Source organism: Mauremys mutica, chromosome 19 (assembly GCF_020497125.1).
Source record: "Mauremys mutica isolate MM-2020 ecotype Southern chromosome 19, ASM2049712v1, whole genome shotgun sequence".
Classification (NCBI taxonomy): Eukaryota; Metazoa; Chordata; order Testudines; family Geoemydidae; genus Mauremys; species Mauremys mutica.
In genome coordinates, this window is record NC_059090.1 from 9497531 (window position 1) to 9517952 (window position 20422).

At 41.2% G+C, this 20422-nt stretch overlaps 2 protein-coding genes across 6 annotated transcripts in view; one reads left to right on the forward strand and one right to left on the reverse strand.

The window, feature by feature from the left end:
• Window positions 1–5036, forward strand: part of RABEP1 (rabaptin, RAB GTPase binding effector protein 1) — a 78531-nt gene extending 73495 nt beyond the window's left edge. For all 4 annotated transcript variants that reach the window (XM_044993338.1, XM_044993334.1, XM_044993337.1 and 1 more), the window contains one exon: window positions 1441–5036. In XM_044993338.1, coding sequence (XP_044849273.1) covers window positions 1441–1542 — 102 coding nt within the window. In that variant the 3' untranslated portion in view covers window positions 1543–5036. The remainder of the gene's footprint in view (window positions 1–1440) is intronic.
• A 208-nt stretch (window positions 5037–5244) lies between these two features.
• NUP88 (nucleoporin 88) lies at window positions 5245–20186 on the reverse strand. Of its 2 annotated transcripts, none has more exons than XM_044993340.1 (17): window positions 19935–20186; window positions 19310–19479; window positions 17271–17396; window positions 16969–17055; window positions 15990–16166; window positions 14033–14219; window positions 13262–13412; window positions 11966–12064; window positions 11672–11762; window positions 10801–10902; window positions 9141–9299; window positions 8751–8876; window positions 7998–8063; window positions 7607–7687; window positions 6600–6726; window positions 6308–6426; window positions 5245–5499 (listed from the first exon to the last, which is right to left on the reverse strand). In XM_044993340.1, exons 1-17 carry the CDS (start codon window positions 20169–20171, stop codon window positions 5436–5438), a joined length of 2169 nt encoding a protein of 722 aa, XP_044849275.1. In that variant the 5' UTR covers window positions 20172–20186; the 3' UTR covers window positions 5245–5435. The 2 variants fall into 2 exon arrangements, with proteins under 2 accessions (XP_044849275.1, XP_044849276.1); XM_044993341.1 differs by lacking the exon at window positions 19935–20186 and adding an exon at window positions 19757–19781.
• Window positions 20187–20422: the final 236 nt, after the last annotated feature.

Here is a 20422-nt window from a genome sequence, read left to right on the forward strand (position 1 = left end):
AACACCTTAGTTACGTCAACCTAAGTGTTAAGTGTATACTAGGCCTGAGTTGGTTTAACTTTCACACCAAGCTGCTTAGAGGTGTAAGATAAAATGCTGGGGAGTGAGATAGGGAAGCTACTTTAAAAATATCCATCTGTGGGCACACACTTCTGCTGATTGCTTCTCCTAACACACACAGGGCTGGAAGGCAAAGGTGTATCAGGAAAAGCAGTCAGCCAGTGTGTGTGCAAACGTGGATGTTTTTAAAGTAGCTCCCCCTAGCAGTTTAACTTACACCATCTGACCTCTGTGTGAAATTGCACAAAATCAGACACTTATTACACACACTCATGGAAGGGTCACACCATCTTTCACATCACCTTTTGAATTTGACTCCTCTCTACTCCTCCTTGCCAGTATGTCACTGAGTGGTACATTGATAACCACCAGGTTACTGTGCTTGATATGTGGCAGCAATGAATCACCTAGTTAGAAAAGTGCTAAAGTAGTGGCTTTTTAAACCTAAAATACACACTCTCTGCAGTGTATTGGGATGACTTGCCTTTTCCACATGTCTAGCTCTTAGCAGAGTTCTCTTCTCTGATTTCCGACACCTAAATAGGCTATCTGTATTTTATTTTCCTGTGGGTTGATGGGATTTAAACAAGATTAGATCCCTACCGCCACTACTCAGTTTTCCCCAAAAAATATTTACCCTGTTTAAACACTTTAATTATCTATCATTTTGTTAATGATTGCATCAAGATGTATATCAAAGATATGACATGCTGATGTTTGGAGTAATTTTGTAAATTCAGTGTAGACGAGATCTCCTTTCTCATGTTTTGAAGTCCATCAAATGATGTCCATCTTTACCACTCATTCGAAGTACTGCACTTGCATCGTTAAGATTTAACATTTAATGGGGGGTGGAGGTATGTGAATTGGCTCAGTGAAGAAGTAGTTTCATATAACAGTTGAACGGTAAAGTAACTGTACATGCTTTTTCCCCTTGATCCTGAATGAACATACTTGAACCCTCTCATTACGCGTGCGTGGCATAAGAAAGCACTATTGGGTAATACTGAATATCCTAAAGGAAGAACTCTAAAACCATTGCATAAATGAGAGAGGAAACAATTTCAGATTCTCTGTAGGGGTTTGCATCAACTCATGCCATCACTAACTAGATGCTTACAAGCTAAGTTGCATGGGCTTTTCAGAGATAACAGTAACTGATCTGTTTGCTAACTGAATTAGACCTTTGCAGACCACAGAGCTGGCCCACTGTTTCTCAGCTGAGAGTACAGTACCACTGTTTTATGTGCAGAAGTGAGCAGTGTGGATATGCTGACGTAGCATGTCAGAGCAGATAGCATCCACACTAATGCCATATCTTCCGGTTTGAGAAGTATTACACACATTTTACCAGCTCATTGTATTCGTTGCTTTTTCTAGGTGCAGTTGGAACGGATCCGGCAGGCAGATTCCTTGGAGAGAATCCGTGCAATCCTGAACGACACAAAACTGACAGACATTAATCAGCTTCCTGAAACATGACACCCTGATGGGCAGGGCTCCAAGGCTGCCTTTGGGGTTTTTAACTCATCTTTATAGCAACATTAATTATTATTTAACTCTAACTGAAAGAGCAGACGATGACAGAGGGGAGAAGGTTTTGCACAGGGCAGGAAGAGAGCACCAGGGAGCCTTGCAGTGTAGAAGAGCATTTTCTAATGGGAACACTAATGGGTGCAGTGTTGTTTTCCACGGTAAGTGGAAACAGTCCTTTACGTTCTGAAAAATATTTTTTTTCCTTTTGGCCAACTTCTTAACCTAATATAGATATCTGGAACATTTCCCCCTACATACTGTAATCAAAGTAGCTGCTGGAAATCATATCATCCCTCAAAACACATTGAAGAGCAAAGTGATTGAAGTTTTTCTGTTTTGAATAGTCAGTAACAGTATTCAGCTAGCAGACAGCCTGAGGTGTAGTGTGCTGTATGAATATTTTATATTAAAATATGAATTTATTAGCAGGACACTGGATATTGATCTTATTTCCTAACTCAGTGCTTTTTTTTAAACCGTTTTAGTTTTTGTTGAACAATCTGAATGTGGTTGAAATGTAATGGATATGAGTGAGCTGTGCATCTCAGGAGCTGATACAAGTTAATCCAAAAAAATGAATTGATCAGTAAAGAATGGACTTCAGATTAAAATTCCGGGGTTAAAGAAATGCACTATTTATAACCTCTTCTTCACAGGTTTAATTTAAAAAATGGAACCATAACTTATACTTTCTCAGTTTTAGAACTGAGGTGTTGCTAGTCCCATATTTGTGTTAAGACTGTTAACAAAACTCTGTGCACCATTTAAGCAACATATCGGGCATTTGCACATCATCTCTGCTGGGGTGAATGTCGTTCTGTGTGAACTAGCTTTTACCCTGTATAATTTGTAGTTGAAAAAGGAAGATGATTCTGAATTAAGGAAAAATTCAAAGTCTCACACCAATGCCAAATATAGGTTGGTACATGCAACCTGCATCACAGTCCACAAAAGCATTATGCTGCAGGTTTTGTTCAAGTGCAATGCATCTCAAATATGGTGTCCAGATATTGCTTAAAACACAGGGAATAACTCAAATCCTACTCTGACCCTTAACTAGACATTAAGGTAACACTATGCAACAAGACTGTGATATTCTACAAGTGCTAGGTTTGGGTTTCTTTTCATACAAAACAGTATTATAACAGACTTTTAAAAAAAAAATTAGAATTCCATACAGGTTCTCAGATGATGATGGCTTATCTGCCACTGTACTATATTAAGTGTTGCAAATTCTGAATATTTGAACTGGCCCCTGTGATAACTGAACTAGTTCTGGCCTTTGAGAGGAATGGAAGTTGTCATTGGATCAGTATTTCAGCCTTTACTAATGGAAAGGTTAGTAGGAATATACTTTCTGAATATTAACATTAAGCATCCACAATTCTTAAGTGAGCACATGCACTATATTGTATGTACACACTTGAAAATTTGGGCCTGTGTTTGGCAGCAGGAGGCACAGGAAAAGCAACTGTTTTCAGCCTATAGATCCTCTTAGGCTCTGAAATTAGCTAACATTCTACATTGCAGGGCTGTTATTGTGTCGGTCCCAAGATATTAGAGAGACAAGGTGGGTGAGGTAATATTCTTTTATTGAACCAATGTCTGTCTGTTGGTGAGAGCTTGTTTCCACTAAAAGATATTACCTCACCCACCTTATGTTGCTAATGTTCTGCTGGTACTTAAACCTGGTAGCAGTGCTTTAAGGAAGATGGCTCTTTTATGAGAGCTGAAATAAATCTAACATTAAATTCTTTGTAGCACCTATTTGAGGAAACAACCTAGTAGCCTGGCCCAAAAATTAACTTTGAGGTGAGGTTGCTGGGCTGTATATCCCAAACTGGAAGAAAGCAAGGAAATAATCATTCAACATCTTTTCTGCACTGAGTCACTTCCTCTTCTCAGCCTCCCTTCTACCACCACAGGTCAGCCTCAACTCTGCTCAGTTTGTTTTCAGTAGTATGGCTTCCATGTACTGCATTTCACGTAGCTGTGGTGTTTGGGTGCAGATGCTGGCTGTGATGTCTTGCTGCAGTCTTCAGGAAAAGTGAGTGCGTGAGCTTAGTGAGCATTCGTAAACTAATATAGAAATTACAGAATGGAAATGTGCATGCATGTTGGTGTACTAAATTGTTATAGCCTGGATAGGTGGCTGCATGTATAATTAGGATGAGAGTAGGGGTACACAGGCTCTGGAAGGAACGTAGTTGAGAAGGGGAACTAGATGATTATATCTTTTGCTTTTACAGAGTGTATTGATTGATTCAGTGCAGCAACCTCACTTCAGTTTTTTGTGGAAGTTTCCCAACCTTTGTAATATTCACAGACAGCTATGAATATTGATGTTGTATTCTCCAGTCTCACTTTGGTACCTAATAGTTAAAAGCTGAATTGAATGAAGAGGGAACATGGAGTAGCAATGTTTAAAGGTAGAGTGTAGTATGGACATGAGGCCCTTCAGCTGCTAATCTGAGCTCCCAGGGCCCCTAGCTGTGTGCAGGATAGAGTCCAAAAAAACAAAAGGCTTCTAGCTTTTGTTGAAAATATGGCCCTAGGCAGCTTGGTGAAGATGAAGTAGTTGACTGCAGTGCCAACAACTAAGATTAGAGAACTAGATTGTCAAACATAAATGAGGCCCTATAGCTGAGCTGCTGTTAGACTGTGGGGCTAGTGCTGGGTTAGCTAGAAGGGCCCAAAGGTATGAGGAACTAAGATTTCTTCAGGAAAAGTCAAACACAGAAAACTCAGGTGCCCTCTGGAGAGCTGTCTGCCAAATGTGGTGATTAAATTCCCTTAAGTGCAAATAAAGCATCTTAATTTTGGCATGTATCCATAAGACTGTAGCAGGAAAATTATCCCTCTATCATAGAAGCTCCTGGGATCAATTTGATGGGAGGGTGGTTAGTTTTACAGTTCTAGCTAACATGCACTAGCTGTAACATGTTACCTACTATACAGCAAAAACATGTAATTTAGAAAATGGACTGTTCACTGTAGACTGTAAACTGAAAACTATTCAGTGAGTTTCATGAAGTATTCCCAACACTTGTGTAGTCTTATGCTGCAAAAAGAAGGTTCTAGTTGCACAGATTGTCTAGTACCCCTCCTTTCCTTAAAGGCTTTATTTTCTGCACATACCATGGTCAAGCAGTGCATTACCTCTTCTTAAAACTTTTAGCAGAAGTCAAGCATCCATACTCAATCCCTTGAAATCATCCTACAGTAAAAATACAACTGGCCTCTAAATTCTCTTTTGATAAAGGCAAACTGAGTGTTTGGAAGTGAATACTGCATTTCAGTGAACCAAGCCATTGCTGTCCTGTGCAACTGTGGATGTAGAACTCTGTTGTCTACAGAATTCAAATGTAACCATTTGTTAACTGTATTGAAGGTGTGTCCTTATGAAGAAAGTGGTCCAAATTAAACAAAAGCTGCTGAAGTGTGTGCTTTTCTGGTTTTTCTAATCTGCTTTCTGCCAGAGGGGGCTATGGACCCTAGAGTTTTCTTTGCTGAAGTAAAAATTCCCTTCTTAAATCTTACCTTTTTTCTAGACTGATTTAATACTTACAGCTATCCTCTCTGTAAAACTGAGCTTAATGTTAAGTTCCCTTCCCATTAAGGAGACAAACTGAGCTTGTAAAAAGGATCTTTTCTTATCAAAAGTGTTTTATTCAATACTGAGTCTTTACAAAATATGAAATAAAAAGCATATTATGTAGCACAAACAGTTGTTACTGATAAATAGATGTGGGTTGTGTGTTCTCCCCCTTAAAATATTCCTTGCTGCAATGTCAAAAGCATTTCAACCTCTCTATTGTGGGGACTTAATCAGTGGCTTGTTAGAAGTTCACATGGCTTCTGATGTCATTGATCTGTGTCACCATTTCCCTTATGTGTTCTCCCCTGCAAGAAAGTAGACATGAAGTGAATTGTACAATGCTGTAATTCTGACGGGGTGGATGTGGCAGGACTTGCCTTGGTTGGAAGCCACTGCTCCTGAAACTAAAAACCATTCTTCACTGAAAGAGGGAGGTGGTGGTATTAAAGGTAAGGGCTTACAAAGTGCTTTAAAAAGCTCATGCTAAAGGTAATTCTTGAACAATTTGGCTGGCTAGCATCTCATAAAACTGGTTGGTTAACTGTGAGGCCAGCCATGGTGACAATCCTAAAATTTTCCAGTAGGGTTGCTGTGCAAGATGGAATAGAATCCAGCTTACTAAATCTAAGGTTCATGGGCTGCAGCATGTTAACTACAAGTAAATACTGAACTTGCTTAGGGACCATTATTCCTTGATTTTGCAGGAGTTTTAGAAAACTTGTTTTCTAGAGTCTATTCTTTTCCAAACTCTCTACAATTGACATATGTTTAAATGCCACAGCAGCTGTGCTTCAGTAGGAACACAAGACAGCACTATGGGGAAGCTTCAGATAAATAGCGCTCTCTAAAGTAAGCTCAGACCCATCTACTTCTGGTCAAATCGTCAAGGTTTCTACAGCTAGCTACAGAATAAGATGACATAAGTTACCAGCTATTGGTAATAAAGTAGCTGCCAGCTTTGAAGAGAAACCCCTAAGTATCAGTGTGTCTAGCCTAATGGCAGTGTTTGGCGTTTAAACCTGTGATAGACATCTTTCAATGACTGGGAGTTGAATACACTCACAAACTCAACCCAAAGCACAAAGAACCCAGCTTGGAAAAAAGTTAACTTACTCTTCTTTCAGAACTGTCTGGATGCACTTGCTCTGGTAGGCACTGAGGGTTATGGTAGGTTTTCGTGGACTGATCCCCTTTTCCATCTTTCTCTGCTGATAATCCTTTTTCATTTTCACCTAGAAGTAGCAGGAATAATGGACTCATTAGAAATCTTATGAAACATTCAAGAGTTCACTGTTTCATTGCATATGACAGAGAATAGGAATTGAGCAGCAGCAGATGAAGTGTGTCAATTTGCCCATAACTGCTGAAAACCTATCTTCAAGTTTCAGTGCCACCCCATGCTCACCTGTTTGATAGCATTTCCTAAGTGCTGCAGTTGATCATGTATCGTCTGTAATTCTTTCTTCATGTCTCTCTCGCTATCTGACAGAACTGGAAGCTGAGAATGAAAACTGCGAAGCACTTTCTTCATCCTTTATACACAAAAAAAAAAAAGTGAAAGGTAACTTTAAAACACAATAGCAGATTTAAAGGTGGCCATCCTGCAGCAAAAAAAACTTCAGGACCAGACTTCAAAGAGAAACTGCTGAGCTTCAGTTCATCTGCAAATTTGACACCATCAGCTCAGGATTAAACAAAGCCTGTGAATGGCTTGCCAATTACAAAAGCAGTTTCTCCTCCCTTGGTGTTCACACCTCAACTGCCAGAACAGGGCCTCATCCTCCCTGATTGAACTAAGCTCTTTATCTCCAGCCTGATTCTTGCTTGCATATATACACCTGCCTCTGGAAATTTCCACTACATGCATCCAATGAAATGGGTATTCACCCACGAAAGCTCATGCTCCAATACGTCTGTTAGTCTATAAGGTGCCACAGGACTCTGCTGCTTTTAAAACTTCTGTACACCACCCTTTATGTACTAGGCTGTTTATTATTTGTAACTGCTGGTCCCCCTTACTGTGAAGAATTCTTTTGGGATGTCCCTGTGTTTTCCATTAGCTAAAGCATTTCTTAGATACTTAATGTCCAGTTTCTCCTTCCTGCTAGAAGGATGTAATCTTTCTGCAAGTCCGTTATTCTCTGCTGGCTTGAGGCTTCTTCTGTGCCCACTGGAATCATTAACATTGCTGAACTTCACCAGTAAAAGGTGTGGCCATAACACTAAAAGGTTCATTACTGGGTCTGAAACCCACAATACACAGCCAAATACATTTGGCATCGTCTGGTTACATTGACTTTGCAGGTACTGTGGAAAAGTCAAACTGACTCTTCTCCCTCCCGCCACACACTGTTCTGAACCTCAGTCGCATCCAGCACTGAGGAGGCAACAGGCTTCAATCTCTGTACTCACCTATTCATAATATCTTCTTGTTTTTCTTTAGCTTCCTCATACTTCTCAGCCAAGCGCTCAGCCATTTCCCGCAGACTGTTCCTTTAAACAAGTGGGAAACAGTCAACATTACTTCCGAATTATGGAAAAAAACATTTAACGTACTTGTTTAAAAAGGGGCTAGTGAAGCTTTGAAAGCTGGGCTGGATGTTAAACCTGTGACCTAGTCTAACTCTTCTATGGGTTCTCTACAACAGTGAAGTTACCTAAATGGAGTTAGTCCCACTGAAAACCTAACCAGCTAATTAGTTAAGACTTTTCTGAACCATTCAATTCCTATACACATGAAAGCAATTAACATTCCATGATTTAGCTAAAAACTGACAGAGCCAATTAAACAGGTCCAACTCACCTTTCCACTTGACAGTACTTAAGATCTTCCAGTTGCTTATTTTTCTGTGCCCTCAGCAATTTCACTCTAAAATGATAGTTGAGTCAGAGGCCAGTCCATTCACAAGGCAATGTAATGATTAATAGTCTCCAGAGACATGTAGAACAAAAAAGCCAACAAAACTTGGACACTCTGGAGAGGTCAGGAGAGAAGAGAAGGGATGTCTCCAAAGAGGAAGAGGGGACAGGAAAGAGTTGTTCATTGTAATTTCTCATTTTTAGTACTTGTGGCAAAGCTTTTACCATGGTGAATGTCTCTAGATCCCAGGCTTGGAGGCAGGTTGATTCTGTACAACTACATCCAATAGGAAATGTTTGGCTAGTAGGTTTCAGGTATTTAGAGCAGGGCTCCCCCCTAATGCTTCCTTTCAACCTATCATCTTCTGTAAAAGTACAAGCATTATGCTGACATTTGTGTGGTACTCCTGTCCTATAACTTGAATCTATCATTTCTGGAATATCACTAGTCTCAGATAAACACGACTGAGGATCAGAAATAGATTTAGCTACATTACATTATGATTATTTGCAGATGCCCAGCTGTCTGACAATCCTGTTAGGTCCTTAATACTATATTTGATGGGGATCTAGAGTTAACTGCAACATTTCTTTTAATGTCTATATGTGGTGGCATCCCTCATCTGGGCATATCCTGATGTTATTAAAAACAAAGGACAAGATTAAATATGCCACATGTTTATAAAAACCACATTACCTTTGCTGGATCTCCTCTTTTGCCAGATCCTGTTTCAGAATATATTCTTCCCTGAACACCTGTGTGGCTCTGCTTAGGAGCTGAAGACATTCCTCTGGGGGAGGAGATGCATCTTTGTCAGCAGACCTTAAAACACACAGAACAAGCTATTTGTGTACATGCAATCCCACTAGCAAGTGTTTTTTAAAAGTTAAATTCTCTGCTAACCTGGGAAGTCCTCTCAGAAATCTGTTTGGGGTGGGAGACACTAGGCATAGCAAACTGAAGTCTATACCAACCCTCCCCCCATATCAGTGTCCCAAGACACAGGTAAAAGGTTCTAGGGTGCACATTCCTTCTATAACATAGTCTCCTCCCTCCTTTCCAGTCCCATATAGAAAAATCTCATACTTCAAAAGCAATGGATTAGCAGAGCTGCGCTGCAGGATGCTTCGGATGTGCTTCTCAAATGAATGCTGTGATTTAGCTAGGATACGAAGAGGTGAGACCGTAATTTCAGTGTCCTCTCTCGTACACAGGAGCGGAGGGGATGCTGGATGGACTGTTGTTCTGCCAAAACAAAACACACATCTAAGTGATACCTAATGACACAGAACTTGGTTTCCAGTATATTTTTCTTTAAAATATCAATGGAATTTAAAAATCCTTAAATGACATCAGTTTGAGACACATTAGGGAAAAGCTTCCATCTACTGTGGTATTAACAGAACTGCTATGAACCAAGACCTGTGCAACACGCAGTAGCAGAGCACTAGATCCAAAGGGTCTGACAGGCACATTCATGGAATTGTTTCAACTCTATGGCAATTCCAATTGAAGTCAAACATGGCAGAGTGAAAACCTAAAATGCTACTTGTCTCTACACAGGGCCAGAGACAGCAAGCTGCCAGATTGCCATGTTAGTCACAGCCAGGATTATCTTTGATTGCTAGACAGTACTTGGATATCCCAGTGAAAAACACTTTAGAAAATGTAAATGAGAAAGTCATGGAACTAGCTTTTTTTTTCTAAGCAGAATATTAGTTTGGTATTTGAACAAGATCTGGATACAAACTACCAAAAAAAAAAAATCTCTAAGAATTATTTAGCTTGAGCCATTTTATTTTTCCCTTATGTTTAAAGAAAATACCAAAATCCCCACACCTTGATAGTGATTTTCTAAGGACTTCTATTCTCTTCTTCATGCACACATAACCTGTAGACTTCACAAACCCAGTGGAAAGATTAAGCCCCTAAACGCAGTCTGACAATTGTGTATACTGCCTCAAATGTATTTAGTTCCAGGTGCTGGTCCTAATGTTTGTAAAGCACTTTGAAATCACCAGGTGGAAAGTATAGCAGTATTTCAAGAATCCTTTGCTAATGCTTCTTAGGCCAACACAAAGACTGATTCTATGGTGTCCTATGCATTGAAGGTGGTTCCAGGTTTGTTATATTATTCCTCAAAATGCCCCATAAAACTTGGTCAATTGGACTGTTTTCTGGCTGAGCTGGCATTTTCTTAGCATAAGAGTTATTTAAAAAGAAATAAGCTGTCATGCTCAAGTCTGTTTTAGAAGTACTGTAGTCACCTGCAGGTTACCTGGTAACAAGGTTCCAATGTGCAGCTTTGGTCACTAAAAAGATTAATCCTGCAAAAAAATGGAGACGTGGATCCCCACCCAACATTGATACCTGGTTCACTGCTAAGGGTGACCTCACAGCTAACAAACAACTGACATTCCACAGAAGGGGAATGCCTGAAAAATTAAAAGCAATTTGGGCTGATGTTAGAGGTCTATGATTAATGCAGACATGTTACTTCCTCTCCTTTCTCTCTATCCTAACCCTCCTTACTTTGTATATTAGAACACTTGCACTTTGGTATATTTGTTCTATTTGAAAAGAAATAAAAAATGATAAATATGAAAAAGAAGAGCAGAAGTCAGAGTTAAACTGGCAAGAGGAACAGAAAACAAGTTTTGAGACACTGAAGCACTAACTGAAGAACAGAGCTAAAGACAAGGGAAAAGCACGAATTTTAAATCAATTATGTAAGAAAACTACATACAGAAGAGGCCTTGTGATACATTCATAGGTGCTGGTGATGCAGATCATTGTGGGCCCTAAGATGTCAGAGACTATCCAAAATCCTCTAATTGGAGCAGGCTGCCTGGGGAAATAAATAGATTATAATTCAAAACACCTTTTGTCAGTGCAGTAAGAATATATCCAGAAAGTTGTATCTATCTACATCAATCAACTTAGAGGCCAAATGTTTCATTGACTTAGGACATCTTTCTTAAATAAGGTGCACAAAACACTTACAGTTAAAGCATACTTGCACTCCCTCAGATAACCATCTTGTAAGTAATCACCATTTTCTCATGCAAATTATATAAGATATGAAATAAAACCAGCTTGTGGACACATCCAAATACATGACATCATAGAGCATAACTGGCTCTTTACCAGCAGGTAATACATCACACCAAATTAGGGATGCTTTGCTGGCTTGAAGTTAGTTATTTTTATTGGCTGTGTCCGAGTTTTAACACTCCATAAATATACTATGAGGGAGAGTCTAAAAGCAGTCTGTGTTTTAGTGTTCAGGTATGATAGAAAGTCCCATTAAACCCCTAAGTCTTGCACTAGGACAGCTAATGTTGGTGATAATCTCTCAATTTTTGTTGGTTGGATGGGTGGGGTTCAGATACTACCAAAGTGGGAATTTCAGGCTTAATTCTGTATTAGAATGCATTTGGGGTAAACACTCAACCCTAAGATACCAACCCTTGGTGCTCACAGTTTAATCATTTGTGATTATTTGGATTCTGTCAGCTCAGCCAACAAATTAATTAATTCAGAAGGAATATTGAGAGTTAATACACATAACAGAACATTTATTCACTCAAAGGAAATGGAGGACATTCGGTTCCTACCTGCATGGCAATGGCTTTGTACAAAGAATGTGTTCCACAAAGCACTTCTGTTCTGCTCCAAGTTCTTGTAAACTGTCCTTATCTTCCTCATCTACAAAGACAGGAGACTGTTTCAAATGCATTATGTTCAAGATCCTTGAAATTACAAACCACTTTACAGGGGGGAGGTCTACACATTCTGGATAATACCACGACCAGATACCAGTCGCTGATAAACAATTACCTTCCACAGAAGGAAGTAGTCTGATAAACGAACACACTTCCCCTCGTGTGGAAGACAATTTCACTACTCACCTGACCCAAGGAATTTGTGAAGTTTGTGGATCCATGTTAGTCCAACACTGTGCACACCAGCTTCGTGTATACAGTGATATCTAGAGGGACATTTAGGATCTGAAAATGAAACAGTTTATATTATTAGGACAAAAAAACAACACAATCATTCCTGTATGTCTATATTCAGCGAGTGCTGAAGGTTCAGCACTCTACTCGGATTGGCCCTTCATCTATTTTGCATTAATACACTGCAAGAGCTACCCAGTCCCTTTCCTGCACTCAGTCCAACCAACTGAATCGGTGCCTTTTTTTTTAAATTAGTTTCATTTATAACCAGATCATGAAGAGTTAATAAAATAGGTGTTATAAGCATGTTACAGATATGCTTAGTAGAGGTTACAGGTAATTTTAAGCTAACTACTGGCCTATTGGACTTTACAACAACCATTTCTTAACCCTTTATAAACAACATATGGAATCTTAGTGCAACATGTGCCAGTTTACTCCTAACTTTATTAAACAAATAAAGCCTGGCTATACTTTATGCCCACCCAATTTCCAAGATCTCAGCTACATAACACAAGCCTTGCAGCTTGTCATTTGTCCTCATGCTTTAGCAGCATGCATTCAGCAAGTCTGCAGAAATGCATGTGCACCCTGTAGTTCTATATTTAGTAGCAGAAGGCTTTAAACTCACACTCAGCACAACCTGACTGAAGAGGAAGAAAACATTAGATATCTTCACCGTATCCTTTATAATGGTAGCCATCAGAACAACAAGTGCAAGGACATCTCTGGTCCATCAGTGGTTATTACCCAAGATGGTCAGGGATGCAATCCCATGCTGCGGGTATCACTAAACCTCGAACTAGACGACAGGGGATGGATAACTCAAAATTGTCCTGTTCATTCCCTCTGAAGCATCTGACACTGGCTACTAACAGGATACTGGGCTAGATGGGTCACTGGTCTGACCCAGTATGGCCTTTCTTATGTTCTTTTTAAGTCAAAAGAGCTGCAACTCCTACCCCGGTGCTGTGTAGCGATAGCAGGTACTGAATGCTTAGATTCATTTAAAAATCAATTACAGCAGCATCATTGTGTTCTCATGAGACTTCCTTTTTAAAATTAGCAATAAAAGAAAAAAAACCACAAATGTTATCTGAAACCTGTTAACAGATGAGGTAGCTTCAAGAGACTCTAAGGAACTGTTTTCAAAACACTGCTCCGAGTACAGCGATAAGGTCTACACTACTTAAATTTTGAAATAAAGTGAATTAAAACAGCAATAGAATTGATTAATTTCACTTTTACCTCTGTGCAGTTTAATTGGGCAAGAGAAGTCAGATTCTAAAGGCTCTTCCTCTTCTCCTGATGCCAGTTTCAGTGCAAGTTCCAATTCAACACATTCAAACACATACAGAGAAGGGATGAGGTCAGATCTTGGGTCCCAAGACTTTTCTGACTGTAAAAAGTATTTGAATGCATCAGTAAAACATCTTTCTAGTAACAATACCATTATAATAGCAAGAAGAAAATGTTACTTAGCCTGGGAAGGGTCTTTCCAGCATTTTTTCCTGAATGGCAGCCCCTAGCAGTCACTACTTACAGCCTGCAGGGAGGTGCTGAAGAGGCTTTCCAGAGCAGCTGCTCTTTTCATAAATCAAGCAAGGTGGTCCCTGCCCAGTCCCCATGAATTTATGATGCTCTTCTATCTTTAGTGTCACCTCTGCAGCTAGTGATGTCAGTTTCTCATCAGAGTTAATAATTTTAAAGGAGATATTTTTAAAAGAAACGTGCCACATTTCTGAGAAAATAAATAAGCATCAAGCTATAGTTTGGTTTAGTTTAAACTGAATATTCAGAATAAATGTTCATGTTGGCCCCTTGCTAATCAGACCACCACTTTGGCTAAAATAGAATAATTAGGTATTATTTTAACTTAAAATGTTGGTCGGATTAGCAAGGAACCAACATGAACATTTCTTTTGAATGTTTCCATTCAGGAAATGAGGATGTGAGACACAAAGAAGAGACCACCACTGGAACAAATGACATGATAGTTCCTAGGAAACACCACCCTACCGTTTGCTCATCATCCTCTTCTCCCTCCAGTACCACACAGTGATAAAGCATTCCTGACTCGGTGGCAATCACCAAGATGTTGGGAACACAGGGCAGGCACAGAACAGCACAAGCATCATAGCCATAGTTATCTTCAGCTGTGGGGTGCATGGGCAATGGGCCCAACAGCTTGCCAAGTTTTCCAGTGCTGCAATGAAGAAACAAAGAAGTGTTTACTGGAAGACTAAGACCCAAAGTTTCCAAAATTGTCTCCAGTAATCTCCTGGGAAAGAATAAAAACCAAGGACAACAGCTAGGGAACACATACGTTTACTAAAAGAACGGGAGTACTTGTGGCACCTTAGAGACTAACAAATTTATTTGAGCATAAGCTTTCATGGGCTACAGCTCACTTCTTCGGATACATAGAATGGAACATATATTGAGGAGATATATATACACATACAGAGAGCATGAAAAGGTGGGAGTTGTCTTACCAACTCTGAGAGGCCAATTAAGTAAGAGAAAAAAAACTTTTGAAGTGATAATCAAGATAGCCCAGTACAGACAGTTTGATAAGAAGTGTGAGAATACTTACAAGGGGAGAGAGATTCAATGTTTGTAATGGCTCAGCCATTCCCAGTCCCTATTTAAGCCTAAATTGATTGTATCTAGTTTGCATATCAATTCCAGCTCAGCAGTTTCTCCTTGGAGTCTATTTTTGAAGCTTTTCTGTTGCAAAACTGCCACCCGCAGGTCTGTCATTGAATGACCAGACAGGTTAAAGTGTTCTCCTACTGGTTTTTGAGTGTTATGATTCCTGACGTCAGGAATCATAACACTCAAAAAAAACGTTTACTAGTTTTTCTTGCTCAAGTCTGGCAATCTGAAATCCAACCTAATGAAAATTAAAGGTCCTGGGCTACATGCACTGCATGGTGCTCTCACACAAAGGAATGAATCTTAGTAATAATCTTTTATTGTCTCAGACTAACACACTTATCAGACAATGGTGTCAATAAACAGTGCCACACCCCTTTACGAAGGGCTGTACAACGTGCTTAAAGAGACAGTCAAGTTAATTTTCTATGAACAAATGTCAATACCTAAGAATTTATTTTTCAGTGTTTTGGGTTTTTTTTTAATTGTATTGCTCTCAGGTTGGGCTATGAACAGGACTAGGCAGCTTCACCTTTGTTTATAGGCAGTTTCTCGTCAATTTCACATTATTTCTCACTCACTAGGAGGATGCGTACTGCAGTGTTTGTAACCTAAATATAACACTTTTTTTAATTTTAATTTGCATATCTAATTAAATCTAGATTGCAATTTTTAGGTGTCCTTTCTATAGGTCTTAAAGGTGCATATCTCTTTCATATAACCTAATTTGTCATCTCTCAACCTATCACTTGACTGGAATCCTATTCTAGCACCTTCCTAATGAGACCCAGACTGGAAGTCCCTAAGATCTCAAAAGGTTCTTTGAAGCACAGCCTCACTCTGAGCTATGGGCGCTCCTGCTTGTCACACACTAGGAGCCAAAAACCCCAAGAGTCAATATGGTACCTTTAGAACAGCTGATTTTTAACCAAACCCTAGTTTTCCATCCAAATTTGATCTGAGAGTATCCCTTTTAAGTACTGTGACACAAAAGTGGGTTATCAGCAGTGGGGACTGAACCCAGGACCTCTGGATCTAAAACAATGAGCCTCTACTGCCTGGGCTCAAGGTCCAGGTCTATTAGCTCAAAGACTAGAGACTGAAAGCTCTATGTGGTCCAACCATTAGACAGACACAAAGACCGACACTGAATAAGCCTGGGTTACAATATAAAATGATGGAATTCAATATAGCATCTGCTCCTGAATCTGGCACAAATCTTGATATAAAATATAGATCAATCTGCACAGAAATGAAATAGAAGTGTTACATGAATCGCATTATAAACAAAATTGGTCATTGTACTTTAAGTCCCTACCTTTGTAAGAGGCTAATATATGTGAGAAAGGTCTCTCCGTTTTCATATAATATGTATAGTGGATATGCCAATACTTCCTCTCTCCCTCGCTGCCCAGCTATGTTCTTCGGAACAGATACCAGAGGCCCAAAATCAAATGCCACTGCAGTCTCTCCTAGTGATGCTGTGTACGCTCTCCTGGGGAAGGAAGAGAGACAGACCAACAATTACAGTTAGTGATGACTGACTGCACACGGTTATTGGCCTCATTTCAAGTAGCATTTACTGTTACATTAGATAAATGTGATTAAGGTTTTACAATTATGGATCGGTCCTTTAGCCAACAGTATTTTCTGCAATAGAAACCTAAAGACAGGTACTGGCCCTCTCTTCAATTAAATGCATATGCTACAGTCTCATTTCCTGGCTCCAGGGACTCTGACTGATGGGCTGTTTGAAGAGAACACTGCATATAGCATCTTTCCTCTCCCCTCCACTGAACCTACTGATTTCTTACTCCATTTCTGAAACTGAACTGCCAGCCACCCCAAATATGTGACACTCGGAGAGGTGAGGATGTAGTGGTATTTTCAGTGCAATATATTAAGCCATGGCTTGGCTGTTGGAGAGCAACAGGTGTCTCCATTTCAACTAGGTCAGAGACAAGATAGGACGCTAAGCTCCACCTGTTACATTCTCTTCCAAAAAGTCCCTTTTTAACCTTTAAGACATTATAGTAACTTCAAAGTATTATGCTTTTGTTGCAGACAGCTACTCCCCTGCTCCCTCTAAAATGGTGAGGCAGGGAAAGAAGTTCAGCTACTTTGCTGGGAAGAGGCTATGGAAAAGAAGGAAATAAGATTCCCCACTGGCAAATTTATCACAACACTTTACGCCATCCTCTCTCTCCAGGCACTTCTCCATCTCTACAAAAAAAAATTTGGTACATCAGCAAGTTTATCCTGTTGAGAGCATTTCAAAATCTAAAAACTGCACAAACCCTTTATTGAGCATTAAACTCTCCTCCTCAGCATCTGAAAGAGCAATCACCTTCACAGGTGTCTGCGGCACCTTCAGACTGTAAATCCTAGAAGAACAAACAATAAATACTTTCATTAGTCATTAACTTCATACATGACGACTCCCTGCAGTACATCAGTAGTTACCATCCTGAACTTCTTTCTATGCTATTTTTATGTGGTAATTCCACTAATTCCATAAGCATGCTTACACATAAGACAGTAAACAACTAGTTCTTGTACTAGAAAAAACATTCAGAAGAGCAAACAGAAATAGGTTTACCTTATAGTGTTATCCGAAGTCAACAGCACTACATGTGGTTCTAATGTCTCACTGGGATACCAGGCCACATGTTTTAGGGTCAGGGATGTCGAACTAGTGAAGAACCTTTCGGCAACAGGAATGGTGCTACAATAACAAATTTATAATCCTGTTATTAAAGGCACACCATCAAAACAGACTGCTTTTAACTTGTGGGGGAATAGCCTGATTTAAGTCTCAAAATGGTTTTTGCTTGTATTTAAAGTTTAAGGGCAATCTTTAACTTACAGTCACATGACCCTTCTGTCTGAAAATTTCTTTTACTGTTACAATATCTAAGATTATTATAACAAAGATGAGAATATTTTTTCCAGTTTATTTTGTATGTTTGATAGCACTGTCTGACTAGACTGTATCACTAGTAAGTTTCACCTGGTTTTTCCTCCTCATCCCCTCACACAAGAGCAGGGAGTGAAAAATTTCCAAGACATAGGAAACAACCAGAAACAAAAATTGGCAGATGCTCAGGGATACAGGTGTAGGATCTTAAAGCCCCTTTTAACTCATGTTTTAAACTGATTTAGGTTTCAAGATGGCAATGTCCCTTTAATGGGAAACTAAATTCTATCAGCAGTCCAGATAGAATCTGAAGTCTCTTGAAATAAGTCACTTCATATGTATCTGTGATTAAAGGTAAATCCTTATAAGCATTTATAACCAGCACCATAGATCGACGTTTGAATCCTGAGTAAAATACGTGTTAGCATGAAGAATGGGTTCTCTCCCTATCCGTTCAAATAACTACTGAGTGGACGAAACAAGTGTGCTGACCCTTGAAATCATTCTATTAGATGTACTTGTGAGAGTGCTGCTTCTATTCTAACAGATGTTTGGACCCAGATATCTATCACACCTATTTATAAATCAGGAACAGAATAGTTTCATTGTATGATCACTTCCACAAGTGTTTGAAGGGAAATGCAACAACTCAAAAATCCTAAATTATTGTGGTCATATTACCATGGTCACAAAACATAGGCAGAAACAATGACATGTTTAACCCAAACAGAGATGAGAAGAATCAGCAGCCTGAGCAACACAAAGCAGCAATGGTAGAAGCTAGGCTCAGTCTCTGGGATCCATGTGGCCATGGGTCAAAACATCCCACACCGAGTGACACTGTTTTTTACACTCTAAATACAAATACATGAAGGACTTATGATCCCCCTTTCACACTCAGTTTTCCCGTTGCTAATTTGGTACAAGTAGAAGGTGCCATTCTATTTCACTTATTCAGGCTGAAGTTCTCCATTTACAACACACAAAATAATTAACATGTGAAGCAGTAGGGCAAGCTAACGTTCCTGAGCCAAAGGAAGCAGCATTAAGGAGGTCAAGTTTCCCTGTCTATTCAGTCCTTAGACTCTTCCAAGACTGCCAACAAAAGTGATGAGGATAGTATGATAGTTCAAGTGATACAAATCCCAAGTCACAAAAAACTTTCCCCAGGGGCAGGTTATCCCATAATTACCTCCCCCACCGGGTTTCTTGCGCCTCTCCTTAAACGATCTATTATTGGCCACTATCAGAGACAGGAGAGTAGACTAACTGGACCACCGCCTATATTCTCATGCAATGTGAATATTTTGTCCATTAGGAATGAGGATGAGAACCTATTTCCATCACACCATTTCTCTGGTATCCCAATTTGCCTGTGAGGCACACTGGACAACTTGAAAACTGTGTCTTAGAAGGTCCTCTGTGACAATGCTCGTTGAATTTGTGAAGGCTCTTAGCCCCATAATCCCAACTAGCCTTTGACTCAGCTCGGAACAAGTACCGTACCCCCGCATCAGACCAAGTTCAAATGGAAATCTTCAAAATACTCTGCTCCTTATTTATGAAACTCTTCTTTCCTATTTTCTGCTCTGTATCTTACACTCAGCACATGTGTTAGATCTTTTTTGCACCACTTTATTTGATTGGGAAAGCCCAGAGACTCACACATGAAGAGTGTCCAAACACAATGTGGTTAAACATCTGACTGAAATATAACCTACCTACAATTAACTGTTGGTTTTCCACCTTCAAATTCTGAGTTCTTTCCCCAGCGTTTAGGCAACTCCAGTACCATCAGCCCTTTAATGCCTATGAGCGCCACATGATGCTGTGTGGGACTTAACAGGGTTTCATAGACCTCAAAAAGGGGTGGATTTATGCAAACCAGGGTCTGAAAATTAAAAAGTTACAGTGAAACATTAATACTAATACATAGGTCACTAAAAAGTACTACAGAGCCAGGAGTGAACATTACACGAAGTATTCTGGAAACATTCACTGACTTGTAAGCGGATGGGACAGGGCCACACACAACCCGGTACCTGTTACCGGCCCAGCCCCCCGCGCCCCTCAGACACCCCCGGCCCCGGCCCCGCCCCCGGTACCTGGTACCGGCCCAGCCCCCCGCGCCCCTTAGACACCTCCGGCCCCGGCCCCGCCCCCGGTACCTGGTACCGGCCCAGCCCCCCGGGCTCCGCGCCCCTCAGACACCCCCGGCCCCGGCCCCGCCACCTGGTACCGGCCCAGCCCCCCGGGCTCCGCGCCCCTCAGACACCCCCGGCCCCGCCCCCGGTACCTGGTACCGGCCCAGCCCCCCGCGCCCCTCAGGCACCCCCGGGCCGGTACCTGGTACCGGCCCAGCCCCCCGGGCTCCGCGCCCCTCAGGCCCCGCAGGCTGAGGGTGTAGAAGGCGCCGCGCTCCGCGTCCCACAGGAACAGGTCCGCGTCCAGCCCGAAGATGAGGCTGCGGGTGGGCCCGGCGGGGCTGGGTCTCTCCGCGCTCTGCTCCCGTAGCCGGCACAGCACGGCATGGTGCGGCAGCGCCGCCCGCCACTCGTCCGCCGGCTCCCCCTCGGCCGCCATCGCCCGCCCGCCCCGGAACTGCGCCGGGCTCCGCTCGCCACTCAGCGCGCAGGGGCCGGCTGGCGCCTCAGAACTACCGCTCCCAGCGTGCACCGGGCGGGCGGCGCAGGGCGGGACTACAATTCCCAGCGTGCACCGGGCGGGCGGCGCAGGGCGGGACTACACGTCCCAGCGTGCAGCGGACGGGAGGCGCAGAGCGGGACTACAATTCCCAGCGTGCACCGGGCGGGCGGCGCAGGGCGGGACTACAC